Here is a 15,801-nt window from a genome sequence, read left to right on the forward strand (position 1 = left end):
GCCACACTTGTGAAATTTTCGGTTCAGTTCTTCTTCCCACTGCCCCGACGCTGTCGCCGCGTGCTCCCCTGCCCCGACGCCGTCGCCGCGCGCGCCCCTGCCTCGACGCCGTCGCCGCGCCGCCGCCCCTGCTCCAACGCCGTCGCCGCGCGCCGCCCTGCCTCGACGCCGTCGCCGCGCCGCCCCGCGTCGTCACCGCCCCGGTCCGCGCCGCCCTGCCCCGACGCCGTCGCCGACGCCGCCCCAGTGAGCCCCGGCCCCCGCGCCCCTGCCCTGCCCCCCGCCGCCGCCGCCGTGGCCGCCGTAAAAAATATATGATTAGATGATTTTTTTGTTCATAGATGTGATTTTTTGTTCATATATCATATGATGTTTTTATATTGTTCATAGATGATCGATCATATTTGTTCATATGTATGCAAGCGAAGTCGTTGTAGTTAGTTGTACTGTTTAGGGTTAGGGTCGTCGAGGAAGGAAATTAACGAAAGAAGAAAAGAGGAAGAAAAGAAGAAGGAAGAAGAAGAAAAATAAGAAGAGGACGAAGAAGAAGAAAAAAAGAGGAGAAGGAGAAGGAATAGAGGAGAAGAAAAAATAGATTAAAAATCTTTTTTTTCTTCTTCTCCTCTATTCCTTCTTCTTCTCTTTTTTTCTTCTTCTTCTCTTTTTTTCTTCTTCTTCCTCTTTTTTTATCGGGTATGTCGTTGTCGATATACCCCCTCCCCGATAACTTCGACATGAGGGGGGGGGGTCGATAAATAATAGAACTAGTTAAACAAGTTTATTTTTAGTAAGTACTACTTTATTTTATTTATAGTAAGTGCTTAGTAGTTGAACTAGTTGATTTAATAAAACTACTTTATTTTACTATAGAAGTAGTTTATTTTTAGTAAGTACTACTTTATTTTATTTATAGTAAGTGCTTAGTAGTTGAACTAGTTGATTTAATAAAACTACTCTATTTTACTATATATAGAAGTAGTTTATTTCAGTAAGTACTACTTTATTTTATTTATAGTAAGTGCTTAATTAGTAGTTGAACTAGTTGATTTAATAAAACTACTCTATTTTACTATAGAAGTAGTTTATTTTTAGCAAGGAAATTAATAGAACTAGTTTATTTTTTTAGTTCAAGCAATTATTCCCGCATCGACATCAATGATGCCTATCCCGCATCCTCGTCGTCGACTCGGCGGAGGAGGCCGGCTTGATCAGAGGGGCCATGTCTGGGACTGGGCTCCGCCGGGCTGGTATTGGGAGCTGCTACCTTCCGAGGGGCGTAGGTTGGTGAGGAGCCAGCCCGTCGTTGACCCGATCCTTGTTTGGTGGCGGTCGCGTGGGCCAATGACGGTGCCTAGGCTTCCGGACACCGCGGAGGTGGTACGTCACCGTGTCAGCGAGGAGGACGAGCACGTCCGTCGCTACATGGTTGTGTTGGAGGGCAGGTTCGACAATACCTGGGAGGTTCTTCAGGGATCTCACTGGAGCTATGATCCTGTGATGGTTCATTCTCTTTGGGTGTCCACCGTCCGCGCCGATACCCGTCGGGTGCTACGGTTCTAGCTGTACTAGCGATGCTATATATATGTATGATAGTATTCGAGGTGTATTAGTGATAATATTTGACGATGTACGGATGGAAGAGATGATGTAGTTTTGCTTTGAATGCATGCTAATTTGAATACTACTTTATTTTACGATTTGGTTTTGCTTATTGAATGCTCAAATTGGAGAACTACTCCTACTTTGAATGCTAAAATTGGAGAGCACTATGCAAGGCGTATGCATATGATTAGTTGATAGCTTATAGGGTTTTTGTTGTCGCAGAAATCTAGGAGCCCCCTCCATCATCCCCGCCGTCGTCCCCGTCACCGACCCCCTCCGACCTCGAGGTGAGACCAGCCAAATCCTTTTTTAGAAAGATAATTAAACGATATTTCGGGTTGACTTTAAGTCTGTCGAGTCTCCACCATATATGAGAGGACGAAGAATCCCGACTGTTGTCGTGGGGTAGCTTCTCCTTCGTTCCCGTGTGCTAGACAATTTGGTGTAATGCACTCGGGAACGAAAGGAGGAGCTACCATCACCGACGGTCACAAATGTCAGAGAGGAATCAGTGAGGGAGAGTTCCACCATATATATATGAGAGGACGAAGAATCCCGACTGTTGTCGTGGGGGTCGATTCTCCTTCGTTCCCGTGTGCTAGACATTTTGGTGTAATGCACTCGGGGACAAATGGAGGAGCGACCATCACCAACGGTCGAATGTATACACCACGTGAGCTGAGAGTTTTCAAGAAAAGACTCGACAAACCGATAGTCAACCCGTGATGAATAATAATGATCTAATTTAGTTTTTGTAGTACATATATTTAATTGTACAAGTTTAATCTTTGAATTATGAACGTAGGAAATGTCGTTATCGGACGACGAAAGTCTCCCGGGGGAGTGCGCCTGGTGCCACGACGATCGAGGTTTGTGCGACAGGCCTCACCTGGACGATGATCGGCGCTTCAGCATTAAGCTCGAGGAGACCTTCGATGTTGAAACGGTACGCAACGGCGACAAGTGTTTTTTTCGTAATTAAGCATGACTTCAACTATTTCAATGTGTAATTTTCATCTTTTACAATTCGAGTATAGCTTATCCCATGCCATGCAAGACGCTATGTCTTGGAGAGGATGGATTTTGAAGACCATGAAAATTTTGAAACGAAGAAAATTCACCTAAGGACCCATCATGATGTGGATTTTGAAGTAAATCTGTATAATGCTGAGAGCGTAACCCATTTTGGTTGCAAAAATTGGGAAGCATTTTGCAAGATGTATGGTTTTGATGAGGGTATGCTTGTCACCATGGATCTTGGTGATCCTGACATCGACCAAGACAATATGGACATTTGGGTCCTTGTTGATACGCCTCCAGTTCTACCGCTATGTGAGTTTCTCAAACATAGTTAATTATTAACTAATTTATATTGTTTATTTCAAAATAGTTGACAGCTTATTTCCATTGACAACTTATTTTGATTGTTCAAACAATGTGCAGAACATGGTAGACAAAACCAACTACACCGATGGCTCCGAGTTAACTTATCAGGAGAAAAATCATCTGATCGGATTTTCTACTGATCTTGAGAATTACAATATCTACAATCAAACTCCTCAACATTATGATCAATGCGTGCCACTAGTGCACGTGTTGAACTACGGTAACTACCATGGAGATACCCTGGTAAGATTTTTTACTATTACGACATCCGTGCATCTTTTGCATACTTCTAAAACTAGTACATCATTGCTAACTATGAAGTTATTACTATGTTTTTCAACAGAGAATCCCAGAGGATTGTGTGCCTCATTTGATGTATCAGAATGGCAGCCTTCGTGTTTTGAACATATATCCAGGTCATCCTACGAATCTCAACTGTCCATACCGGATTTCTAAAAGAAGTGGAGACATGCTAATCAGAGAATGGAAAAAATGTATGGACAGTCGTAAGGAGGTTCTTGGAAGCAAAAGGAAGCGCCGCGCAAGAATTGGAGACAGGATGATCTCCATTCTCCATAATGGAGAGTCAGGTTCTATATTGTTTTATGCTATTTTACCTTAAATAGGGTATTTAGGTCATGCATAATACTGATGATCATGTGCTAAGAACAATTAAGTAGGGTTGGTTCGATGACTATCAGGATGATGATCGTATGACTTGTTATTAATAATGAGTAGAAGTTGTATGATGATGATTAGTAGGACTTGTTATTATGATGATGCATGATGCGAGTATGAAGAGTTATTATATATCTGTGGGTGAAATGAACATGGATTGGATTGAAGTGAAGGCAACATGCATGTGGTGCATGTCGAAAGTTGTACAATCCAAACTTGATCAAGTTAGGATTAGTATTACTTTCGACATGCACCACATGTTGCCTCACTTCAATCTAAGTCATGGATTGAAGTGAAGGCATAGCAGTAGCACGGAGATAAGAGAGGACACATCTCTCTATTAGCTACCTATATAACAACCTAAATTAACCCCCAAAACCCCTAAACCACCTCCTTTCAAAAAAAAACCAGCCCCTGAAATGCTGACGCATGGAAGCTTATTGGTCCTGGTTGGTGCTACCAACCGGGACCAAAGGCCCTCCTGCCTGGGCTCGCCGGAGCGGCCACGTGGAGGCCCATCTGTCCCGGTTGGTATAAGAACCGGGACTAAAGGCCTAGGGCATTAGTAACGACCCTTTAGTCCCGGTTCCCCAACTGGGACAGATGGGCCTTATGAACCGGTACATATGGCATTTTTCTACTAGTGCCGGTGGATGGGCTCCATCCATGCACATGTTTAATTTCTTGCTGGCCGTAGCGGGAAAAGGTTATTATCGAGCCAATCATTTGTCATCATATGTTAAACAAACTAGATGAATATCACGCGCATTGCTACGGGACATATAGTAGGCTTCTAAATGCTAAATGGCTTGGTCTCAACAACAATTGAATGGTTGTTTAGTTTTTTAATAATGGGCCACTGATTCCTTTTTGGTTGTTTGCAAGAAATTGGCATGCGATTAAGTACATGCTAAATAGGATAGAGGATTTGCAATTAGTATTTTGAAAATTAGTCATACAACCAAATAGAATTTAACGTTTGTTCTGATACACACAAATACGAAAGATGATTTGATTTGATGAATATTTGTCAAAGGCAGATGTTGCTGTGGTGATTTAGTTTTGCAAGTTGAAGAAGTAGAGTTTCCGTCCAACAAATAGTGTAGAATTGCAGACACAGCAAGCAAATGAGGTTAATTTTTAAAAATAGGTCAACTCCTCAACATTGCTTCAAAAAGTATTATTGCAAGCAAGCACAGACATAAGCCAGATGAAGCTAATAAATCTAGCTTGTGAGTTTTGAGAAAATAAAATACTTATATAACCATATTCTCTTGGCCTCATTGGTGGTCACAGATGATATTTTTAGGCTACCGCTATAAGTGGTTCACGACAATCACTCCACCGACAACGACAACCTATAGAGATTTATTTTGGTCTCTATTTTATGATGAATCAAACAAAAATTTATAGCCAATCGACACTTTAGGAAAGACAAATAAATTAAACTTCAATGGGACCAGCAAAATTCATAGATTTTTTCCACACCTTGTTAAATCGAGCTCTGCTGCAACTCATAATAACAAACTATGCGAGTGGATATATTGATCTCCACTTTGGTTGAATGTTTGTGAAAATTTGACTGAGATACAGAGAGACCACTACTGATTAGATTGGAGGTGAGATAACTAAACTAACAAAACATGCTGGTGGTGGCACCAGGAAGATAGCATCGCTCTTCGGCAATATGGACGACAAAGACACACAAATAGACTGCTTTTGCCAGAACCTTGATCGGGTTGCCTGCTTGTGCCACTAGTAAGGAGCAGGAGCAGTAGGAAGATGCAACATATGACTCCTGCAATTGTATCTATGTAAACAATAGGGAGTTAAAAATGCAACTGAACGAAATGTAAAGGAAATTACCGACTTGCATATTCTTGAGTTAGGTTGTACACGCCGTATGTACATTTTATTATATCATTATATATATTATATATATGTGCACAAAACTCTTGTACGCAAGAACAAAATAGCATTAGCTAGTGTGTTCCTCCGTTGGACTGTGGAAAGGTTGATGTTTCCGTCACAACGTCGACTCGTCCCGGATTCTTTTCCACTGATGCAATAGCTTGCACCGTATTCGATATTTCGATAAGGCAGTAAATCGGTAGCTTAAGAAAAAAAAAATACTCTGACTCGGATGGAAATGAACGGATCAATTAGATTGGAGACACAAGCAAGCTTAGACCAGGACCGACTAACTTGGAGACACCATGCTGGCAGACCAAACAATAGTTCAGTTTATGATTATTATTCCCTCAGAAGAGGCACGTACGGTACGTGCATCGATCGATCACTTCACTTCTTCTTGGCGAGGAAGACGTCGGAGAGCACGGTGTCGGAGCGCAGCGCCGCCTTGAGGAGGCCGAGCCCCTCGTCCATGCCGACGCTGACGAACTTCTCGGCGAGCTCCACGTCCTTGTTGACGCTGAACTTGTTGATGAGGGTGATGCTGGAGATGGCGGACATGGGGGTCACCTCCAGCCCGTCCGTCACCATGTACGTCACGAGCCCCTTCACGTACCCGCCACCCTCGTCTCCGCCGGCGCCGCCAGACGACGACGACGCGGCCTTGGGCGCGGCGGATGGCAGCACGAACGTCACCTCGGTGGCCATCGCCTGCTTGCACTGCGGGCACGCAGCCTTGGCCTCCATGGTGGCCGTGGCGCAGTAGCCGGCGCAGGTGTAGATCTTGAACCTCGCCAGCGGCGACGACGCGGCGTCCTCATCCTGGCCCTTACCAGCGCGGACGCCGCCCTGCAGCAGCAGCAGCTCGCGGGTGTCCGGGTGCAGCACCTTGGGCTGGAGCAGGTCGGCCTTGTCCTTGCCGGGGAGCAGGTAGCAGCCGCCGATGTCGTCCACGCTCTGGTACAGCCGGCCGATGCTGCCGTGCATGGCGCCGGCGGAGATGAGCTTGGCGACGGCGCCGACGGGGAGCGTGAGCAGGCTGAAGACGAAGTCGACGAACTTCTTGCCGGCCTCCGCGAACAGCACCTTCTTGGACTTGGTGTCCACAAGCAGCTTCAGCGAGATCTTGTTGGTGGAAGACATGGCTGATGGTTCCCGGCCGTCCCGGAGATGATCAATAGAGAGGATGGTATGGTGGAGGGATTTATATAGGAGGGCCTCGAGATTAAGAAGGGAGGCGAAGAGATTTGGTTGCTGGAGCAGTAATCAACTGAGGAGAAGCGTTTGCGGTTGTCCCTTTGGGTTCTCGACGAGTAATGAAGGAGTTGTTTGGGAACTGTAAACACACGGAAGCGAATCCAATTTTCCTTCAGACTAGCCACAATGGGTAGTAGTATAGACAAGTAATACTATGTTACTACCTTTATAGTGGGGAGTAACATATGTGTGGTAAAATGCAGCACTTCATTTATTAGGCTATAGACACATCTTGCCTTGATATGTGTGATGTTACTCATACTAGTGGTAACTAGCTATGGGGGTGTTTGGTTCAGAAGTCCTAGGACTTTTTCTAGTCCCAGGGACTAATCAAAAAAGACTCTCTAGTAGAGTCTTTTTCTAGTCCCTATAGAAAAAGTCCCTCCCGTTTGATTCCTAGGGACTTTTTAGGGACTTTTTCTAGTCTCTTGGACTAAAAAATCCCTGAACCAAACACCCCCTATGTTACCACTTTGATTTCTTTCTTCATTTATTGCATACTACACCATCTATTTAACCTAGATATGTGTGATGTTACTACCTATATTACTCCCACTATGGGTAGTCTCACAATCTTATTCACCTGGATCCCATCGTGTTGATAAATGAATCTGCGGTAACCAAAGAAAAAGTACTCACAAGTCGTGTAAACTTGTGAAGATGTTGGCCAATAAGCCGCGGCAGGACGCGTTGGGCGCACATGTGGGCGTGCGCTGGTTGTGTCGGACGCGTTGGGTGCGAGCTGGGGCGCGTCGGGTGCGTGGTGGGGTTGCGTTTGAGCATGCGTGTGGAGCACGGGGGTGCGCGTGTGTGCGTGGACCCAGTGTGTAGGTGTAGGGCCAGGCCGTTGGCGAGCCGTGCAGTGTGCTCTTGGGCGATCTGTTGGAGGCCCGCCGTGGACCGCGCGCGTCGGAGCACGTCGTGGGCATGAGCGGAGCGGGCGGATCGTGCGCATGAGGTCGAGAGGGCGGGGGTGCATGCCCTGGCGCTGGCTCTGGGTATAAGACCAGTGCGGTGATCGTTGTAATGGCTGTGGCGTCGAGTTCGTGCTCGAGAGAAAATATTGGCCATTCGTGCGGCAGGTGTCCGATCGCCGGAAAAGCTCTCTGTATCCACTGTGTGTCCTTCCTCCCCCCTTCTTCTCCCTCCTCGGTTCGAGCCAGAGAGAGAGAGAGGACTCCAGCGAGCTAGGTTTTAGGGTTTTGCGCCAACAATTGGCATCAGAGCGTGGTGATCACCGGCGGCCATGAGTACTCAAGGAAGTACTCAAGACATATTTATCGTTCTCTAAACTCACATGTGAGTTTCCTCCTTCTACAAAGGTTTTCCTCAAATGAGTTATCATATCACATCCCTAGTTCTGGTATGACCTAGACTAGCTAGTCATGTGTGCATCATGTTTAAATTTCATTTAAATTTGAAATGGGGATTTGTGAAACCCTCAGAAATCATTTCTGGAAATGACCCAGATAAAAATTGCTCCAAAAAGGTCCAAGAAAATGTTCATGTCTCTCTCTGAAAATATTGGTCAGAGGTAAAATTCAAACCAATATTTTTAGGAGCTCATAAATATTTATTTTTGGCCATTTGTATTAATCTAGTAATTATTTGCTTTGGATATATATTTGTTATATATATAATATATGTCCAGAAATTCTGTTAATTGGTGAGGAGTTTTGGAGCAATCCAAATAGTTCCTACAAAAATTGAGAGAAGTATATAAATGATTTAGTATTTTACTAAATCAGAACAAATGTCAGAAAAATAGAAAAGAAACAAAAATGGAAAAACTTACCTGGCGCTTACCTGCAGCCCATCTGGCGCCTCAGCTGGCCCAGAGCTGTGCGGCCCAGCTGGACCAGCCCACCAGCGCCGTCGTCCTCCTGGCCCTAGTCGGCCAGGAGTGTGGTCGGCGCACGCGCACAGCCGTGCCGCCACGCCACCTGCTTGCCTGTCCTCCCCCTAGTCGACTGGATGCCCCGCGCGCCGCCACGCGCCGCCATGCACCTCTCTCACTCTCTCTCGTTCTCCCTCCTCCCCTGGATCCCTCTCTCTCGACCCGCCCGAGCGCTGCCGTCGCCGCCGCTCACCGTTGCCGTAGCTACCGCCTCCCCCTCGCCCTCTCCTCGTGCCGAGAAGCTCCGCCACGTCTCCGTCGAGCCACGCGATGCGGGAAGCCCTGGAGAGCCGCCGTCGCCGTCGTCTTCATCTCCGGCCACCGGAGATCGTCTTCGCTGCCCCGCCGCCTCCAGTGCGTCCCCGAGCTCGCTGACGACGCAATCGAGATCGCTGTGAGCTTCTGCTCCGTTCCCCTCTCTCCGTTTCGCCATTCTCGCGTCGTAGCCCCGATCCCCACCACGGCCGTAGCTTCTCGCCGCCGTCCATGTCGCCGCCGTCGCTCAAGCCACTTCAGCCCGCAACCACATGCATCACCGTGTTCCTGGTGACGCCAGGAGGCCGTAGAGCCTCTCTTCTTGCTTCCCCGTGCACCGCAGCACCTCACCCGCACTTGGCCGTGCTCCGGCCGCCGCCGTGAGATCCGGCACCCCCGCAGCCTCCCGCTTGCTCCAAACGACGCGGACGAGGTCCAGCTCCTCGTCCGTGGTCTCCGCCGCCTAAATGGTCGCCGGAGGGTGATTCCGTGCCCCTCCGCCGCGTTCGGCCTCGCCGGCGGCTAAATGCCGGTGAGTTGACCGGGTTTGACCCCCTGTTGACCCAGATTTGACCCGTGTGGGTCAATGATAGGTGGGGCCCGCCCTGACTAATTTTTAGTTAGGTTTGGACTTAGGATTAATTAACTCTGTTAATTAACTATGACACTGACGTGTGGACCCCACACGTCAGGTTTGTCCTGGTCAGCCACGTTTGACTCGCTGACGTCATGCCACTATCATGCTGACATAGTTATTCATTTTCTGGTATTAAAATGAATCAGGAAATTCCAGAAAATGATATAAACTTCAAAAATTCATAGAAATTCAACCGTAGCTCAGATTGAAATAATTTATATATGAAAAATTATCAAAAAATCAGTCTATGCATCTGTACCAGTTTCATGCATGAAAAACCAACTTATACCTGCTGTATAGGTGAAAACACATGAATGGCATTTATAAAGGCTTATTTTGGAGTTGCATTTGAATCTTTGGTTCAAATGGACTCCATGCAAATGAATGCTAGCTGCATTAGCTCAAACAACATCACATCTACATGCCATGTTCATGCATCATATTGTTGCATATGATTGTGTATTGATTGTCGACACCGTTCCTTCTCGATAGGTCCTGCTCCGGAGAGTGCTCTATAGTACCTGTCTGTGGAGCAGTGCCCCCCTGTTGATCTACCAGGCAAGCAAAACCCCCTTGTTCATTTCGATACAATCCCACTCTCTCGCTCCTGCTCTCTTTTATTGCATTAGGACAACAACGATTCAACTGCTACTTTATGCTGCGGTAGTTGAACCCATTCCTCTGCATGACCTGTCATTGCCACAGTAAATAGTTGAAACCCACTAGCATGTGTAGGAGTTGATTGAGCCATGTTGTGTTCCTACCATGCCATGCCTGCTCTTGCTTAGAGTTGTGTCAGGTCTGATTCATTGGGAATGAATTGGAGTGTTATGCCATGTTCTGATGCTGAGAGTTAAGCGTGTGAACACGATTTGGTAAAGGTAGCGGTGAGAGGCCATGTAGGAGTACATGGTGGGTTGTCTCATTGGGACCGTCCTTAAGAACTGAGTTCTGTGTAAGTTGTCCAATGACTAGCTACTACCACACATTGGGCTCTGGGCGCTCCAAGCTCTCTCGACTTACTAACCAACTTGATCTCTGTCTAGGAGTCGCAACTAGTTTCTGGTGTTTGTAGGTAGTGTTATTTTTCTACCAAGTGGCACCCGGCAGGGTGGGCTTGGGACAGACTAGGCACAAGTGGCACGGTGTACCAAGTGGCACCCGGATGGTGGGCTTGGGAACCCTTCTCACATTGTTTGGGGCCGTGAGCGAAACCCCGGCCGGATCTCCTTGCGGATGGAACCCGAATAGACGATAAACCTGGACTAGAGTCTTGCGTGGTTAGTCAGGTCGTGGCCGACACCCTCGCCAGGCTTCCGCTTGAAGGTTGCCGAGGTACATGACGTGTACATGGCGGTAAGTGGCGAGAGCGTGTGTGAAGAAGTACACCCCTGCAGGGTTAACATGATCTATTCGAATAGCCGGGTCCGCGGTTATGGACTTCTTGGATGCTTACGTGGTACATAGACAACTTGAAGTGGATACTCTAAAATGCTCAAGACAAGTGTGAGTGCTATGGATGGCCTTCTCGTAGGGAGACGGGAATGAATCCATAGTGGTGTATTTAGATGGTGATTAGTGGACTCGTGTGCGCTTTCTTACCTCAAAGAAGTTACTCGTAGTCGTAGAATAGGTTAGCCACTGAGTCAAAGCTGGCTTGCTGCAACTGAACCCCACATTGCCTTCTTGATACTAATGCATGTATGATTGGATCTGAAGTATGTCTTGCTGAGTACCTTTGTACTCACGTTGCTTAATTCATGTTTTTGCAGATGAGACTTCTGTCTCAGTAGTAGTTTTGCATGGACTTCGTCGTCTAGCTTGTTACCTCAACTACGATCTTGTACCCTTGGGAGGGTCTTGTAGATAGTCAGGCTTCTCAGCCTTTTTCTTTTGTAGTTGTCTGTACTCAGACATGTAATGCTTCCATTGCTTGTATGCTCTGAATGATGGGTCATGAGACCCCTGTTTGTATTAACTGCTATGTGGCTCTTCTGGGCCTTTATCTATTTGAGTTGTCGAGTTATGTTTTGATGCCATGTTGTATAGCACATACTTGCGTGTTATGCGTACGTGTAATGTGTATTGCTATGTGTGGGATCCGACAACCTAGTTGTTTTTCCTTGGTAGCCTCTCTTACCGGGGAATGTCTCCTAGTGCTTCCACTGAGCCATGGTAGTCTGCTACAGCCCGGATTCCCGGAGTCCTGTTAGCCTAGTTGCTACTGCTCCGGAACACTTAGGCTGACCGGCATGTGTCCTTCTTTGTTCCTGTGTCTGTCCCTTCGGGGAAATGTCACGCGGTGTCTACCGGAGTCCTGTTAGCCTGCTAATACCCGGATTCTCCGGAGTCCTGTTAGCCCAGCTGCTACAGCCCGGATTCATTCGCTGATGACCGACACGTTCGTTGCTGGGTCATGTATGCCTGTCCCTGTAAGTTAGTGCCACTTTGGGTTTACGATTAGTCATGTCGGCCCGGGTTTTTTGTCATATGGATGCTAGCGACACTATAATATACGTGAGCCAAAAGGCGCAAATGGTCCCGGGCCAGGTAAGGTGGCACCCGTGGGAATACCATGTGTGAGGCCGCAAAGTGATATGATGTGTTACATGCTAGATCGGTGTGACTTAGGACCGGGGTCCCGACAGCTTTGGTATCAGAGCCTGAGTGCCTGTAGGATTACCAAGCCAAACTGGTCGAAGTTGAGTCTAGAAAATCTTTAGTTATGTAAGGGAATTGATTGTGGAAGGGGACGTAAGGCTCTTTTTACTCCTTATACCTCATGCCCTTCTGATCTGAGTCATCCTATCTTTCCTACGGGGTTATGGAACTAGGCTTTCTCTTTCGTCTATCAGGATCACGTGTTACTACTCCGTAGTCTCATAGGATTGGTTGATCAGAGTCATATCCCAGTTTTCGAGTACTTCCGGTGTAGTCTGTTTAGTACTATCACAGAGCCTTGAGTGATGATGTTGAGTATGGTACTACCCCATTGTTTGCAGGATGTCTCATTTTGAGCATTTTACTGCCGTTATGCCGCCAAAATTGTCCTAGGAGTTCGAGAGATACTAATTCCCTTGTGCTACATTCTCCATCCTATACTTGATGCTGACTCCGTCCTTGGTTTCATTTCTCAGGATGTCGTCAGTTAACCGAAGTTCTGTTGCTCGTAGCCTGAACCACGGAGATGGTAGGGATGAGGATCCTCCCGACCAGTCTTCGTTGGTAGAGTTCATGTTAGAGATGGAGAGGAACAAGCGAGAGTCTAACCACTTGTTAGCATGGATTGAGCAGAACACCGCCCATCAGCGTAATGAGTTGGTTTCCATCCCCGACTTCATTGGTCCGAACCCACCCACCTTCCATCATTCCATAGAGCCACTCGATGCAGATGACTGGCTCCGTAGTATCACTCATAAGCTGCGTTCTGCGAACGTAGCTGAAGGTGACAAGGTCACTTATGCTGCATATCACCTGGAAGGTCCTGCTAGTCTTTGGTGGCAGAACTATGAGGCTATGCTTCTAGTTGGCCAGATACCTACTTGGAGAGATTTCACTGAGGCTTTTCGTGAGCATCACATTCCTCAGGCTCTCATTGACCGCAAGAGAGAAGAATTCTGTAGTTTCACCCAGGGTAAGATGGCTGTTGATGCTTACAATAGAGAGTTTGAGAACCTCGCCCGCTATGCTACAGAGGAGGTGTCCACTAACGCCAAGAAGCAGGCTAGGTTTCGGAAGGGTCTCAATCCCAAGTTGCATCGTGATCTTCACTTGCACCATTGTGATACATTCCAGGCTCTTGTGAACAAGGCTATTAATGCAGAGACAGCTCAGCTTACTTATGAGCAGTCTCGTAAGCACACCCGTGATTTGGGTTCTTCCTCCGGTTCTAGTTCTCAGAAGCGCCAGATTTGGGTTCCGAACTCCGCTCTTCCACCCGGATATTCACCGAGGCCATCTTATGTGGCACCTCACCCAGTTCAGCAGTATGCTCCACCCAGGCCTATTGGTAGACCGCTTGTCAATGCGGGTCCACGTCCAACTTCAGGGACTTGCTTCACATGCGGAGAGCCAGGACACTATGCACGACTGCTCTCAGGACAGTTATGCTCCACCCCAGCCCGAGAAGTCTGTTGGCCGTGGTAAGGCATCACACAAGATGATCAATGTCAAGTCAGCTCCCACTGAACGTGGACGTGTGCATCACGTCTCAGCTAAAGACGCTCATGATGATCCGGATGTCGTTCTTGGTACACTCCTTGTCAACTGTCATCCATCATCGGTTCATTTCGTTACCGGAGCATCTCACTCCTTCATTTCTGAAAGCTATGCCAGCTTGCACAACATATCATTTTGTGATATGCCCTCTCCACTAGTCATTCAAACTCCTGGATCCAAATGGCAAACTTCTAGTGTAAGCCATGGCAATGAAATCCTTGTTGACAGACTTGTATTCCTTGCCAAGATTGATTGTTACACCAGGTCTGTTCAACTTACACACCCATCTGGCAAGATAGTCACTGTCTCCACTAGAGTTGCAAAGCGTCAGCTCTATTCTCTTAATGCCAGCCCTCTTCCAGACCTTGAGGATATCCCGGTAGTCCGTGACTTTCTGGATGTCTTTCCAGAAGAACTGCCAGGTGTTCCACCTGACAGAGATGTAGAGTTTGTCATAGATCTTATCCCAGGAACCGCCCCAATTTCTAGGAGACCTTACAAGATGGCACCCTTAGAGCTAGCTGAGCTTAAGAAACAACTTGATGAGTCCTTGCAAAAGGGTTTCATCCGTCCTAGTTCTTCTCCCTGGGCTTGTCCCGTCCTCTTCATCAAGAAGAAGGATGGTACGGATCGGATGGTTGTAGATTATCGTCCTGTTAATTTGGTCACGATAAAGAACAAATATCCGCTCCCCAGGATCAACGATCTGTATGATCAGCTTGCTGGATTCTCAGTCTTTTCCAAGATGGATTTGAGGTTAGGCTACCACCAAATCAAGATTAGAAACGGGGACATTCCTAAGACGGCTTTTGTCACTCGTTATGGCCAGTACGAGTACACCGTTATTGACGGAAATATGCCCTAGAGGAAATAATAAAGTTATTATTTATTTCCTTATATCATGATAAATGTTTACTATTCATGCTAGAATTGTATTAACCGGAAACATGATACATGTGTGAATACATAGACAAACAGAGTGTCACTAGTATGCCTCTACTTGACTAGCTCGTTAATCAAAGATGGTTAAGTTTCCTAACCATGGACGAAGAGTTGTTATTTGAGTAACGGGATCACATCATTAGGAGAATGATGTGATTGACTTGACCCATTCCGTTAGCTTAGCACTCGATCGTTTAGTATGTTGCTATTGCTTTCTTCATGACTTATACATGTTCATATGACTATGAGATTATGCAACTCCCGTTTACCAGAGGAACACTTTGTGTGCTACCAAACGTCACAACATAACTGGGTGATTATAAAGGTGCTCTACAGGTGTCTCCGAAGGTACTTGTTGGGTTGGCGTATTTCGAGATTAGGATTTGTCACTCCGATTGTCGGAGAGGTATCTCTGGGCCCACTCGGTAATGCACATCACTTAAGCCTTGCAAGCATTGCAACTAATGAGTTAGTTGCGGGATGATGTATTACGGAACAAGTAAAGAGACTTGCCGGTAACGAGATTGAACTAGGTATTGAGATACCAACGATCGAATCTCGGGCAAGTAACATACCGATGACAAAGGGAACAACGTATGTTGTTATGCGGTCTGACCGATAAATATCTTCGTAGAATATGTGGGAGCCAATATGAGCATCTAGGTTCCGCTATTGGTTATTGACTGGAGACATGTCTCGGTCATGTCTACATAGTTCTTGAACCCGTAGGGTCCGCACGCTTAACGTTTCGATGACAGTTATATTATGAGTTTATATGTTTTGATGTACCGAAGATTGTTAGGAGTCCCGGATGTGATCACGGTCATGACGAGGAGTCTCGAAATGGTCGAGACATGAAGATTGATATATTGGAAGCCTATATTTGGATATCGGAAGTGTTCCGGGTGAAATCGGGATTTTACCGGAGTACCGGAACCCCACGGGGGTTAATGGGCCATAGTGGGCCTTAGTGGAGATGAGGAGAGGCGGCCAGGGCAAGGGCCGCACGCCCCTCCCC

General features: G+C 46.9%; 1 protein-coding gene across 1 annotated transcript; it reads right to left on the bottom strand.

Moving 5' to 3' along the window:
- Nucleotides 1-5,967: 5,967 nt before the first annotated feature.
- Nucleotides 5,968-6,721, bottom strand: LOC123163948 (uncharacterized). The gene has a single exon (XM_044581357.1). The coding sequence runs from the start codon at nucleotides 6,718-6,720 to the stop codon at nucleotides 5,968-5,970; it is 753 nt and encodes a 250-aa protein (XP_044437292.1). The 5' UTR covers nucleotide 6,721.
- Between the last annotated feature and the right edge of the window lie 9,080 nt (nucleotides 6,722-15,801).

This window comes from Triticum aestivum, chromosome 1D (assembly GCF_018294505.1).
Source record: "Triticum aestivum cultivar Chinese Spring chromosome 1D, IWGSC CS RefSeq v2.1, whole genome shotgun sequence".
NCBI classification, from domain to species: domain Eukaryota; kingdom Viridiplantae; phylum Streptophyta; class Magnoliopsida; order Poales; family Poaceae; genus Triticum; species Triticum aestivum.